Consider the following 13,894-nt stretch of genomic DNA (forward strand, 5'->3'; position numbering starts at 1 on the left):
AACGGGGGGCCGCCGATTGACCCGTGTCGCTCGCTGACGCAGTGGCGGAGATTGGCACGGAGGGTGGTTGCGGCCACTACTGGGTCGTCCACTGTGCCTGGTTCTATTCAGGGGGTCGAGGTGCGTATTTTGGTGGACTCCGGTGCGTCCGCGACCATTATATCAGACGTCATTTTCCATCTCTTGGGCATTCCGCTGGGGAGAGTGCGACCGGTTTATGACTCTTGCATAGCGGCGAACGGGGGAAGTATGGGCATTGTGGGCCAGGTGGACGCCAACATATCGATTGGGGGGGTGTCGGCTTCAGGGACCGTATTGATTTCCAGGTCCCTCGTGGTGCCCTGTTTGTTGGGGACCGATTTCCTGGCAAAAATGCCCATTCAAATAAGGGTTAATCAAAATTGCATTGAATTGCCGGGGGGTCGGAAAATTTCGTTCTTGCCGTCGCCCTGGGGCCAGTCTGCCCCTGTCTGCCAGGTGCAGGCGCTGTCCGAGGTATCTGTTGACATTCCACCTGGTTCGCAGATGCTTATTCCGTTGAGATATCGGAAACCAGTGCCTGGCGTTGAGGGAGCGGCGGGGGTTTTGTTATCACCATCCACGGCTATAACGGGCGGGTCGGTGCTAGTTGGGGCACAAACGATTGTCCGGCCGGGTCAGCCTCCGTTTTTACAAGTGCTGAATGGGAGTGCGGAGAATGTTAACGGTTTTGGCTCACGCCACGACTGCGTTCACGGCCCATGACGACCGGGGCCGCAGGGACATGGTAGGGGGGGTTTCGGGCCCCACGGGGCAGGATGATCGATGGGTTGCCGAGTTGTGAGGGGAGAACTCATCCCTGACCGGGGAACAACGGTCCGCGCTTCGCGCGCTGTTGCTAAGTTATTCCGACGTGTTCAGCTTGGATGATTTTGACTTGGGACGCACCTCCTTTCTTTCGCACCACATTGATACGGGGGACGCCGCTCCGATTTGGTTGAACTCGCATCGGTTGAGCCCGACGGAGCGGGATCATGTTCGCGGCGCAGTGGAGGACATGCTGGCTGCTGACATAATATCCCCGTCTAACAGTCCATGGGGCGCGCCGGTAGTCCTTGTGAAGAAAAAGGATGGGAAACTGCGATTTTGCGTCGATTTTCGCAAATTAAACAAAGTGTCCGTGGCAGACGCGTACCCCCTGCCGCGTATGGATGATTCCCTCGATGCCTTGTCCTGGGAGAAATTTTTTTCAACGCTTGATCTCTCCTCGGGATTCTGGCAGCTTCCCCTGGATGAGTCCTCGAGGGAAAAGACGGCTTTTCGTACGCCGCAGGGCTTATTTCAGTTTAATTGTCTTCTGATGGGCTTGAATGCTGCCCCCGCCACTTTTCAGCGGTTGATGGAGCTGGTGTTAACGGGTCTGCAGTGGGAGACATGTTTGATATATTTAGACGATGTCATCGTCTTTAGCCGCACATTTGACGAACATCTACAGAGATTGGAAACGGTGTTTGCTAGGATGCGCTCCGCCAATCTGAAATTTAAACCCACAAAGTGTCACCTACTGCAACGATCCGTGCGTTATTTGGGACACAGTCAGTGCGGACGGGGTGGCCACGGACCCAGAGAAGACGGCGTGCGTTCGCAACTGGCCAACCCCGGCCTCAGTTGGGGACGTACGTCGCTTCCTTGGGTTTGCCTCATATTATCGCAGGTTCGTTCCGAACTTTGCTATGATCGCTCGGCCCTTGCACCTCCTTACGGGGAAGGGTCGGAGGTTCAGTTGAGGACCGCCGGAGGAAACGGCGTTTGAGGGCCTACACGATCGTTTGGCGACGGTGCCGACATTGGACTATCCGGATTTTGATCGCCCTTTTGTTCTGGATACGGACGCTAGTGACACCGGGATCGGGGCCGTTCTGTCACAGTCCAAGGGCGGCATGGAATGCGTGGTAGGCTACGATAGCCGCGTGCTGTCCCCGGCAGAAACCCGCTACTGCGTTACTCGCCACGAACTATTGGCTATTGTCTACTTTCTCCGCCAATATCGGCCGTATCTATACGGCCGTTCGTTTATTGTGCACACGGACCATGCGGCTCTGCAATATGCCCTGAGAGTTGACCAACCATCTGGCCAACTGGCACGATGGTTGGAAACCCTGCAAGAATTTTCCTTCGAAATTCAATATCGGAAGGGGTCGAGTCACGCGGACGCGCTCTCCAGATTACCGCAGGGGTCCCCTTGCGCTTGCGCGTCGGGTACGAATAGGTGTACGCCGGTTCAGCAACCCCCTCGGCCTGTTGTGTCAGCTGTCAAGGTGCCTGAGGCTCCAGTGTGCCCAGGACCGGCCGATGGGGTTCTGAACCTGCCGCGCTCGGTATGGATTCGCGAGGAATTGCTTGATGACTCGTTGGGGGCTTTACGGAGTCGGGCTGCGAAGGGAGCGGGGGGACTGCTGTCCGGTGGGACGCCGGGGGCCGCTCTCCGGGATGAGTTGCTGATGTGGAGGGAGGGGTTACACGATCGCTGGCGTCTGGTAGTACCGTCGTCGTTACGGTACGAATTGATTCGGACTCTGCACTGCGACACTCTATTACATCTCGGGGTGCAGAAAACTTTGTTGACGTTGCAGCGAGACTACTTCTGGCACGGCATGATGACGGATGTCGTCGGACACATTCGGGCGTGTCCCGAGTGTGCCCGGCGGAAGCCGCGTAAAAACCCATATGTGCCGCCGGTGCAGTCTATACAGGTGGCTCAGATTAACGAGTTGGTGGCGTTGGATATTTTGGGACCCTTCCCGCCATCCGCTAGGGGCCATACATTTTTGCTGGTAGGGGTGGAATATCTTTCCCGCTGGCCGATGGCTTGGCCCTTACCCGACCAGTCAGCGGCGTCTATCACGGACGCCTTCCTGTTTGGATATGTAATGGACAAAGGGGCGCCGGAAAGGCTGCTCACGGATCAGGGGCGAAATTTTTCTTCTAAATTATTGGCGGAAGTGTGCGCTGCTCTGGGAACCAAGAAGGTTCGTACGTCTCCCTACCACCCGCAGACGGATGGCATGGTGGAACGGCTTAATCGGACGCTGTCGGCCATGCTATGTCACACGGTTAACGAGAAACAAGCTGATTGGGATTTGCATATCCCTGGGGTACTCTCCGCGTATCGGATGATGCCTCATGCGTCCACAGGGTATTCTCCATTTTTTCTAATGTACGGCCACGAGAATGTGCCGCCGGTGGACGTACAGCTGGGTACGGGAGCGAAGGGTCCTGTTAAGCCTCTCCCCGAATACATTCAAGACACTGTTCGACGCGTCACCAAGGCACGGGAGGGGGCCCGATTGGCTACTGCCAAGACCCAGGCACGGAACGAACGTTGCGCCCCGGCGCTCGAATGGTAAATGCCCCTGGCGAGTGGGGGACATGGCCTGGCTGCACTGCCCGCAGGTGCGGGCGGGGACCTCCCCGAAGCTGCACAAACCATGGCAGGGGCCGGTTAAGCTTATTGAGGTTCCTAACCCGCAGTCCGTGCGTGTTCGGTTCGGATCGCGGCGCTGGTACGTCCATACGTCCCGGTTGAAGCCCTACGTGGCCCCGCTGACGGATGCGTCATCTCCTGATGTTGCCTTGCCGGTGTCTGTTGCATCCGACGCACCCCTGCCTTTGCCTGTTGACCCTGCAAGTGCGCCTGTCGTGCCTTCTACAGACGAACCGGCCGTGACACAGGCGGATGCAGCGAATCCTGCTCTGGGTGGGCCTACCACGGCGATGGGGACACTTGACCCCGCTGCCCTTCCAACCCCACCACAGACACGGTTGCGGGAGACCCCGGACTCGGGTCTCTCTGGGGAACGGGACCTTGGCGCTGACGGGCCTCCAACAGCGGCGGGCGATTCTAATCCCGTCGCTCTTAAAACCCCGTCGCGTTCTCGGTCTGGGGGGGGCCGCCGCCCGTTCGGGACGAGCCGACGACCCGCACGCGTTCCAAATCCCTTTCCTTTCGTTGATTGTTGTTCTTGTTATTGTTGTTCTTGTTATCGTCTTGTTATAATCTCCGTTGTCCGGTGATGCCCGATGGTTAAAAAGTTGCTCGCATTATTTTATTCTGTTGCAGCCGGGGACGGCTGGGTTTTTCATCAGGGGGGGGGGTCGTGTAATGCGAGCAAGGATTGAAGGGGGCGGAGTCTGGGTCACGTGAGGAGAGGGAGGAGTAAGGGTCACGTGGGGGAGAGGATTTAGGAAGAGAACCGGAAGGGGATCGGGGAGTTGAGACGGAGTGAAACGGGAGGAGGCCACGCTGGGCAGTACGGGGAGGGTGGCGCGATCGCCACGTGTTGGGAGACCTCGGCACCGTCGGCCAACGGTGTCAGGGCGCAGGGGGCTAGCGGGCTGTGGAAGGCTGGCTGCAGAGCGGAGCAGTAGTGGGGCTGCAGAGCGGAGCAGCAGTGTGGCTGCAGGGCGGAGCAGCAGTGTGGCTGCAGAACGGAGCAGCAGGGTGGCTGTGGAGTGATTGACGGAGGAGGAGCGGGCCTGAGCGAGGACGCCGTGGGAGCGAGATTACACGAACCCAAATAAAGGACAACAGAGATCGACATTGTGAAAGAGTCCTTTATTACACAAAGCCCAACTAACTTGGTTCCATTATCTGTGTATGTATGTTGAACTTGTTTTCCACCGTACATAACCAAATGCCACGCTAATTGGATCTGCAGGGGAAGGACAACAAACTGAACACTGAAGGCAGTTTTAAAGATGAGTTTTCAATCTCGATGATTTAAAAGTACATAGCTCCATTGGCTCCCTAATATCAGAAGAGCGTTCCAGATGGCCGCAGAAGCGCATCCGAAAGTGCGCAATGCGGTGACCGTCTTTCTTTGATGGCTAAGCGAAAAGCCGCTGCCGCGAGGATGACTGTAGTTCGTGTGATGGTTTATGTTCCTTGACGAGATCAGCAAGGTTTTGTGGTTTATTTGTGGTGAGCACTTTGTGTGTAATAGTGCGACCTTCCAATATATTCAATCCTGTCATCCTCCACGCCACCGGAGTACATGACCCCACTCATCATAATCTACTCTACATCATACTTTCTACATGCTTTCACACCTGATGACGGACGTTTGTGTTGCACCCGAAACGTCGTGATTTATTTTATTTTATACCTACGTGACTTTACCGAAAGACCCAAAGAGTATGGATTCCTGCAGTCATGGAAGTGTAGGGGTGTCAGGGGAAGGATTCCCACCAATAGGAGGGTTACTGGGAGGGGTAATCGAGGAGATATAAGGGAAGAATGGGCGGGAAGAGGGGGCCTTTGGCGGGAACGAGATTGGGACGGATGGGGACAGGTGTGGATGGGAGAAAAGGATTAAAAGACGAAACCCCTGCAATCTTATGTCGGCTCTCCTTTACATGTGGTGGCAGCGGTGGGATTTGCAATGGCTACGAAGAAGAATCCCCGTGGAAAAGAGCCAAGAGAAGAGGAAGCAGGGGCCGGGGATCCTTCCCATCCCAAGCAACAAGGGGGCCTGCTACCAGAAGCAGCAGCAGGGGGCCTGGATCGCCTGGAGGACCCCATGGAGGACTGCATGACCCGCGTGACGAGGGCACTCCAGGAGCTACTGCAGAGGTTCCCTATGGGGGGCCCGCCAGCACTGGGACACCCACGCGTACTATGGGAGGAGAGGCCACGGGACCCGGAGGCCGACCAGCCGGCCGGGAAGGAGCCGCAACCAACCTCGTCACGCCAGCCGCCGCCGCCCCCGCCAAAACCCCCAGGGCTAAATACCCAACATGGAGAGCAGGTGGCAGGACGGGCACGTCGGCTGGGGCCCGTCGACAAGTTCGTGGCCGAGGAAGATTGGGAGGGATTTATCCGCCGATTCGAGGCTGCCTTCCACACTCTCGAGTGGACAGACGAAGAGGCACTACGAGCTTTGCCATCCGTTCTGGGCGACGAGGCACTCTCCTCTTACACCTCCCTTCCCTCGCACAGCAAGACCACACTACAGGCGGCCTACAAGGCTTTGGGGGAGATCTACTGCCCGGCGGAAGGAGCCTTTAAACGGTTCCAGGACCGCCAGCGAGGAGCTAGAGAATCCCCTTTAGCGTACAGGGATGCGCTGCTCGTATTGGCGAAGAGGGCTTTCCCTCGCCTGGCTGAAGAAGTGCTCGAGGACCTCGTGGTCGAGCACCTCATCGCCTACACTTGCCGCGCTGGCGTTGTAATGCCCGTGGTGACGCCGGGGGAACGCACCTCGCTTGGGGCTGCCCGGACCATCCAAGCCCACGAGCAGATCATGGGCTGGGCGCAACCCGTGGACCAGGTGGCTGGCGCGGCGGGGGGGAACAGCCGAGCCGTTGCCGCGGCGCTACTGGGTCCAGCAACACCAACCGCCGAACCTGCACCGTCGCCGCAGGCTGCCTGTGGGGCAGCTGGGAACGGACCCCCGACGTCTGAGCCGGAGCCATCGCTGCGGGAGGTGTACGCGGCGATCCGGGGACTGGCGGAGCAGAGGGACCAGGGGCGCGACCAGCCGCCACGTCGCTGGCAGCCGCCTCTACAACATCGCGCCGAGCCACCCCGACGGAACGCCCCGTGGGTCTGCCATCGTTGTGGTCGAGAGGGGAATGTGGCGAGGGGGTGCCGCACGGAGCCGGAGGCCGCCAACGCCACCTGGAACCCGCTGGGCCGAACGCCGACAGGATCCAGGCGAGTGACGCCGTCCCGCCCGGCCTATCGGTCGGGCCGAGAAATTACACCCCCGACGCCGCGAACTCACCGGGAGTCTACTCATGGTGGGCGCCGTCGGTGTCGTTCCCCTGGGGCCGGGGACCGCGCCGAGGATCGCGCCGAGGCCGGGGACCGCGCTGGGGCCGGAAGGGACGTCGCGACCGGACGTGGCGTCGCGGGTGGATGTGATGTCACGACCGGAAGTGACGTCACTAGTTACCTGCGATGCCGGCGAGTTGCCAGAGGCAACGGCCCCTTGGCTGAGGCGGCACACACAACTGCCGTTGCGCCCTGGAGCAGTTCCACGCCCCGCCTCACCACCGCTTTGCGGCGGAGCGAGACGGGACCAGGGGGACCACGCCTCCGTGACAAAGGAAGGGGAGGGGAGAAGGGATGGGCTGACGGGAAGGGCCACCCCCCAATCCCCACTGCCCACTACGATGGGGGGGCCCATCCTACTTCACCAAGGGGGGGCAATTTGCACCACATAGAGAGCCCAGCCCGCACCCCAGGGGGAAGCCCACACTATGTAATAAGGGCGCATTCACCCTGCTGCGACGCACTCCAAAGGGGGGAACCCCATCTTCGGTACATTCACATCCATCCCCCATCATCTCACCATGCACTGCAGGATAACGAGACGCCGCCTGGTCAGTGGCCGGACTCAGCCACACAATGGAGGAAGCTGGCAAGGCGGGTGGTAGCGGCCACGTCCGGAACCTCGGTCCTGGTCGGTGAAATCGCGGGAGTGTCGGCACGTATCTTGGTTGACACAGGGGCATCAGCCACGATCATCTCGAGCCCCATGCACGAGATGCTGCCGGATAAAAACCGACCTTAAGTCCCCGTCAAGACGACGTTCATTGCAGCAAATGGAGGCAGCATGGGCTTCCTGGGCCAGGTTGAAGCCCCGATACAGATTGGGCAGCTTTCGGTAGCAGGTACCATCGTTGTCTCCACAACGTTGCCCGTACCCTGCCTGTTGGGGACGGACTTTCTGAGGCGAATGCCAATGAAAATCGATCTGGCCAATGGGCGGGTGGAAGTCCAGGGAATGCATCTCCATTTCCTAAAGGCGGAGGGGGCCGGCCGGGGTGTACCCTATGTGCATGCTCTGGTCAGTAAGTCTGTCTCCATTCCCCCGGCAGCCCAGATGCTGATTCCGCTGCAATATCGGTCCCCCCTCGTGACAGCCCGACCGGACTCACCCATCCTGGTGTCTCCGGCGTCAGCTGCCACGGATCACTATGCGCTGGTGGGAGCCGAAACTATTGTCTAGAGGAACCAGCATCTGTTCATCCAGGTGCTGAACACCTCCGATAGAACAGCGGCGGTGCAGGAGGGAACAGTTCTGGCCCACGTTAGTCCCTTGTCACTAGGAGCCCCCGGGATGGAGCCCGAGCTTGTAGGCAGCATCAGCCAGTCCGAGGACAGAGGGGCCGCATCGTGGATGGACCAGCTGGCGGGACCTGAGCCGGGATTGCCGCCCGACCAGAAACACCAGCTGCACTCGTTATTGCATGAGTCCTCACACGTGTTCAGTCAGGGACTGTTCGACCTAGGGCGCACAAATCTGTCGCAGCACCACATCAACACGGGAGACGCCGCACCCCTGCGCCAAAACACATATAGAATGAGCCCAATGGAAAAAGGGAACATTCAACAAGCGGTGCAGGAGATGCTGCAGGCCGACAATTTCTCCATCCTCGAGTCCCTGGGGGGCACCGGTGGTCCTAGTCAAGAAGTCAGACGGGTCACTGAGATTGTGTGGACTTCCAACACCTCAATGCCATCACGCTGGCTGATGCATATCCCCTACCACGTATCGACGACTCATTGGATGCACTGGCGGGAGCAACATTTTTCAGTACGCTGGATTTATTGTCCGGGTTCTGGCAGGTCCCACTAGACGCGGACTCCCGGCCTAAAACAGCGTTCCGGACACCACAGGGCCTGATCGAGTTCAACTGCCTGCCTATGGGCCTCCAGACTGCGCCGGCGACGTTCCAACGCATAATGGAGTTGGCCTTAGCAGGCCTCCAATGGGAAACGTGCCTCATCTACCTGGATGACGTCATTGTCTTCAGCCGATCATTCAAGGAACACATTGACCGATTACGTCAGGTATTCCTGCGGTTCTGGAACGCGAACTTGAAGCTCAAGCCGTCGAAGTGCCACCTTATGCAGTCGTCAGTACGCTACTTGGGCCACATCGTCAGTGAGTCTGGAGTGGCTACAGACCCGGAAAAGATGGCCTGCATGAGGGCCTGGGCTGTTCCCACAACAGTTCCAGAGGTACGCCGGTTTGTGGGTTTCGTTTCTTACTACCGCTGGTTTGTACCCAACTTCGCAACCATTGCCAAGCCCTTGCACGTGTTGACGGCGAAGAACCAGAGGTTTTATTGGGGCCCTCTGGAGGAAGAGGCATTCCAGCAGCTGCGCTCGCATCTGACAGATGCACCACCATTGGCCTTTCCAGATTTTGGCCTCCCCTTTATCCTGGATACGGACGCCAGCGATGTGGGCATCGGCAGTGTCTTATCGCAAGTCCAGCAGGGTCGGGAGGTGGTTATTGCCTATGGTAGTCGCGTGCTTTCATCAGCGGAGCAGCTCTACTGTGTCACACGTAGGGAACTCCTGGCAGTCGTTCACTTCGTGCGGCAATTCCAACCCTACCTGTATGGTCGCAAATTTACGGTCCGCACTAACCACGCAGCCTTGCAGTATTCGCTCCGCATCGACCAGCCGTCGGGCCAGCTGGCCAGGTGGATAGAGCACCTGCAGGAGTACAGGTACCAAGTGGTGCATCGCAAAGGGACCAGACACGCCAACGCAGACGCATTGTCCCGACTGGCACCCCAGGGCCCTTGTGCATGCACTACAGGCGGGGCACGCTGCAAGGAGGCGAGGCCGGAGGGGACGGTCATCGCTCCCGTACGCACAGTGGAGGGCGCACAGGGTGAGGTCCAGCTGACCGACCACGACCTGAGGCTGACCTTGGATGATTGGAGACGTCTACAGCTGGAGGAAGCCCCAATGCGAACGCTACGCGCCTCAGCAGAGGCAGTGGGGGGGAGGAATACATCGTATGGGAGGACCTCCTCATGTTATGGGACCCGACAGGGCGCCGGCGATGCCTGGTAGTTCCGGAGTCGCTGCGTCAACATTTGGTTATGGACGTACACGGCCGCCAGCTACTGCACCTGGCGGGGCGGAAGACACTGTACACATTACAGGGTCGGTACTTTTGGCCAGGCATGATCGCTGACATGCACCGATGGGTCGCTACCTGCGTCGAATGTGCGTGGCGAAAGCCGCCACCCCGGGTAAGCCGGGCGCCCCTACAGCCCATCACGGTGACCAGGGTCAACAAATTGGTTGCGTTGGACATCCTGGGACCACTGCCTGTCACGCCACGGGGAAATAAATACCTGTTGGTCGGGGTCGAGTACTGCACGAGGTGGCCGATGGCGTGGGCCCTCCCGGACCAAACGGCACAGACCATCGCCGATGCCTTCGTGGGAGGCACCGGAGCGGTTGCTCATGGATCAGGGCAGGAATTTCTCCTCACGGCTATTGAAGGACGTCTGCTCTATCCTGGGCACTAAAAAGGTCCAAACATCTCCGTATCATCCCCAGACCGATGGGATGGTAGAGCGGCTTAACCACACCATAGCAGGCATGCTGTCCCAAGTGGTGGACGAAAACCACTCCGACTGGGACCTCCACATTCCATCGGTCTTAGCGGCGTACAGGGTGGCCCCGCACGCGGCAATGGGGTTCTCGCCGTTTTTCCTGATGTACGGACGGGGTCCCGTTCCGCCTATTGAGGTGCAGCTGACGGACATTCCTGCAAGAGCTGACGCATGGCCGAAGGCACTAAAGACCTCCCTCATTTATTTGAGAGAGGCCCGCCAAGCAGCCGAGGCCGCATCGGCCACGAGCCAAGAGAGTAATGTACGGATACGGGAGAGGACAGTGACAGCCAAGCCCTTTAAAGTCGGGGACCAGGCATGGCTACACTGTCCTCAGGTGCCGGTTGTCCTCTCACCAAAGCTGCACCGACCCTAGAAAGGGCCGGTCGAGGTCTTTAAAGCACTCCGACCGCAGTGCGTCCAGGTCCAACTGGGTAAGCGACGATGGTTTGTACACCCCACCGGCCTTAAGCCATACATCTCTCCACCATCATCTTCACTTACATCACCGCCAACATCATCATCATCATCATCATCCCTACCCAGGCCAAGGTCGCTGACCACCACGCGCTGACCGGCAGGGGGTTCGGTGCCCTGTGTTCCCTTGTCACCTACAGCGCCCCATGTGAGGCCTGACGGAGCGGCGGGGGCCGGAGAGACAGCGGCACCAGGCAAGGCGACACCGGCGCCACCGAACTAGGGACCGCGACGAGAGGGCCTTCGAAGGAGGGGGCCGCCACAGTCATCTGCTGCCTGTGGATGTCCGGGCTGTTACGGGATGCTGGTTGGAGACCCGGGCAGGCCGCGCAATTGATTTTGTTGTGTTATATTGCATTGCATGGTTGTGGGAGGGTTAAGGGCTGTCGTCACTGTCAGTGGGGGGAGGCATGGGGAGACTTAAATGGTCCATGGGGGAGGCAGAACCGAGGACGGTTTTTTTTCTCCGGGGGGGGGGGGGGGGGGGGGGTGATGTACGGTGTCAGGGGAAGGATTCCCACCAATTAGGAGGGTTAGTGGGAGGGGTAATCGAGGAGATATGAGGGGAGAACGGGCGGGAAGAGGGGGCCTTTGGCGGGAATGAGATTGGGACGGCTGGGGACAGGTGTGGATGGAAGAAAATGATTAAAAGACGAAACCCGTGCAATCTTGTGTCGGCTCTCCTTTACAGAAGCTTAAAATTAAGATTTAACATAATACGTTCTTGGTTTTCAGACTGATTAAAAATATTCTGAAGATTTAGCCTAGGTACGAAATTTGGGGGGTGATCTGAAAAATGTCGTGTGCTCAGCTGACTGAAGGTAAAGTTCGCATTACCCCATTAGTCCTGCACCCACAAAACAAAGTCACTTTAGCCGAAAAAAAACCCCTACTCACTCCAGAAACAACCAACTCGTGTTGCTAGTCTAGCGTGATGGAGACGGGGAGTGAGGTTGGCATGGAGGAGCTCGTGTCTATGTTTGTGAGACTCCCAAAATCACTTTACTGTGGTGGTAGCCAGGAGGTGGAAATACACCAAGTGGGTTTATGAGCCCACGCGTGTGTGTGTGTATGGACCTTTAAGTGTTCATTCCTAGTTTGTGCAGCGCAGTTTTCTCCAATTCCTCCCACACACCTGATAAAAATTTAATTATGTCGAACATTCAATACAGGACCATCCTGCAAAAGATGTGAGACTCAATAAGTTATATCCTTTGTTGATTAAATAGCAATAGTTCAGCGGTCTTAATACCTACCTTCTAAATCACCAAAATGCACAGAGTAAACGAAACAATTTTTTTTTAATTTACCAAGGCCCACTGAGCTATGTAGCTCTTTTTCAAAAGCGACATGGCCACACATTATAACTCAAACCAAGTGGCTTATCACGTGGAAATGTATAGCAGTCAAATACTCTAAACGCGTGATGGTGATTCTAAATGTGGAGGGAAAAAAACAGAGAACCCGGAGAAAATTCCAAGCGACCACGTGGAGAGAGACATACAAACTCCAAATATACAGCAGGCTTCAGGGTTGGGATCGAACCCACGATCTCCAGCATACCATGTGAGGTAGTTAACATCTCCTAGCCACCGTGGCGCTCCTACGTCACTGCACATATCACACAGGCAGTGACGTAGTCAGGCAATAGCGCGTTCAACGTGCACTGTAGCGCGCTCGACGTGCATTGCAGAGGTTCGTGGTTAGAATCTAGTGGCTGTCCTGGTTATTATTTGCAGTTATCATCACCCCTCTCCCGTGAAGCTTTCCTGGCTTGGTTGGGAAGTTGTGATTGTGTGCTCTGGGATGTGTAGTGGACCTCATGGACTCATTGTGAGAACTGTTTTGTTGTTTGTCCTTTTTGTTTCGGTGCCATTTCTTAATTTGTTTATTCATTTGTTGATTTTGCTTGGTAGTGCTAGTAGTAGTAAGGGGTTTTCATTTGCTCCGTGTGTGCGATGGGCTTCTTTTGCGCCATACATAGCCAACCGTGTGTATCCTTATATATAACTAGGTTGTATGGGGGGCGCCTATGGCCCCCCAACAACACAGCCTGCAGCGTCCCTGAACATCCACAGCCTGCAGCGTCCTCGAACAACCACAGCCTGCAGCGTCCCCAAACAACTACAGCCTGCAGCGTCCCCGAACAACCACAGCCTACGGCACCCCCCAACAACCAAAGCATGCGGCGGCCCCCAACAACCACAGCGTGCGGCACCCCCCAACAACCACAACGTGCGGTGGCCCCCAACATACTGGTCAAGTAAATCCTTACAATCCACTCGCACAGCGTGCGGTGGGCCTTCATCCAGCAGTGGATTTAAGCACCAAAAAAACTCGAGTACTAATGTAATGGACAGAGCACGGCTCTCCCTCAGGGCAGCAGCGGAGCGAGCACGGCTCTGCCTCAGGGCAGCAGTGGAGAGCACGGGGGTCCCTCAGGGCAGCAGTGGACGGAGCACGGCTCTGCCTCACTTTCACACACCCATCTCCTCTGAGCTGCATGCGATTGTGTGTAAGTGCGTGTGAGTGAGCTGTGTGTATGAGTGAGCAGTGTGTGAGTGGATCGACCGTCAGCTTCCTCACTCTGACTCACCCGTCTCCTCTGAGCTGCATGCGATTGTGTGTGAGTGAGCTGTGTGTATGAGTGAGCCGTGTGTGAGTGGATCGACCGTCAGCTTTCCGTGGCTGCGTCTCCGGCGCTTTGGCCGCGATGTTGCTGCTTCTCGAAGTGGGCAGCTCGCGGTCACGTGATGCACTTCAACCAATCCGGGGACGTACATGTTTAGGAGGGGCGCACCACTGGTTGGCTGCTAGCTCGCGATCATGTGACGCACTTCAACCAATCCGGGGCGTTAATCACAGTCACAGAAGGACAGATCTGGACTATTATATATAGACTAGCAGAAGTACCCGGCGTTGCCCGGGTGAAAAATATATTTCTTAATAACCTTACATATATACACAGATGGGCTGCTACCCCTGCCCCCCCCAGCCACGATCTCTT

General features: G+C 57.3%; 1 protein-coding gene across 1 annotated transcript in view; it reads right to left on the reverse strand.

Moving 5' to 3' along the window:
• The window catches only part of LOC144738795 (carbonic anhydrase-related protein 10-like), a 57,543-nt gene extending 43,873 nt beyond the window's left edge, over positions 1-13,670 (reverse strand). The window contains exon 1 of the mRNA XM_078622121.1: positions 13,484-13,670. Within this exon, the coding sequence (XP_078478247.1) occupies positions 13,484-13,670 (187 nt within the window). The remainder of the gene's footprint in view (positions 1-13,483) is intronic.
• Positions 13,671-13,894: the final 224 nt, after the last annotated feature.

The sequence above is a fragment of the Lampetra planeri genome, chromosome 1 (assembly GCF_965212315.1).
Source record: "Lampetra planeri chromosome 1, kcLamPlan1.2.h2, whole genome shotgun sequence".
Lineage (NCBI taxonomy): Eukaryota > Metazoa > Chordata > Hyperoartia > Petromyzontiformes > Petromyzontidae > Lampetra > Lampetra planeri.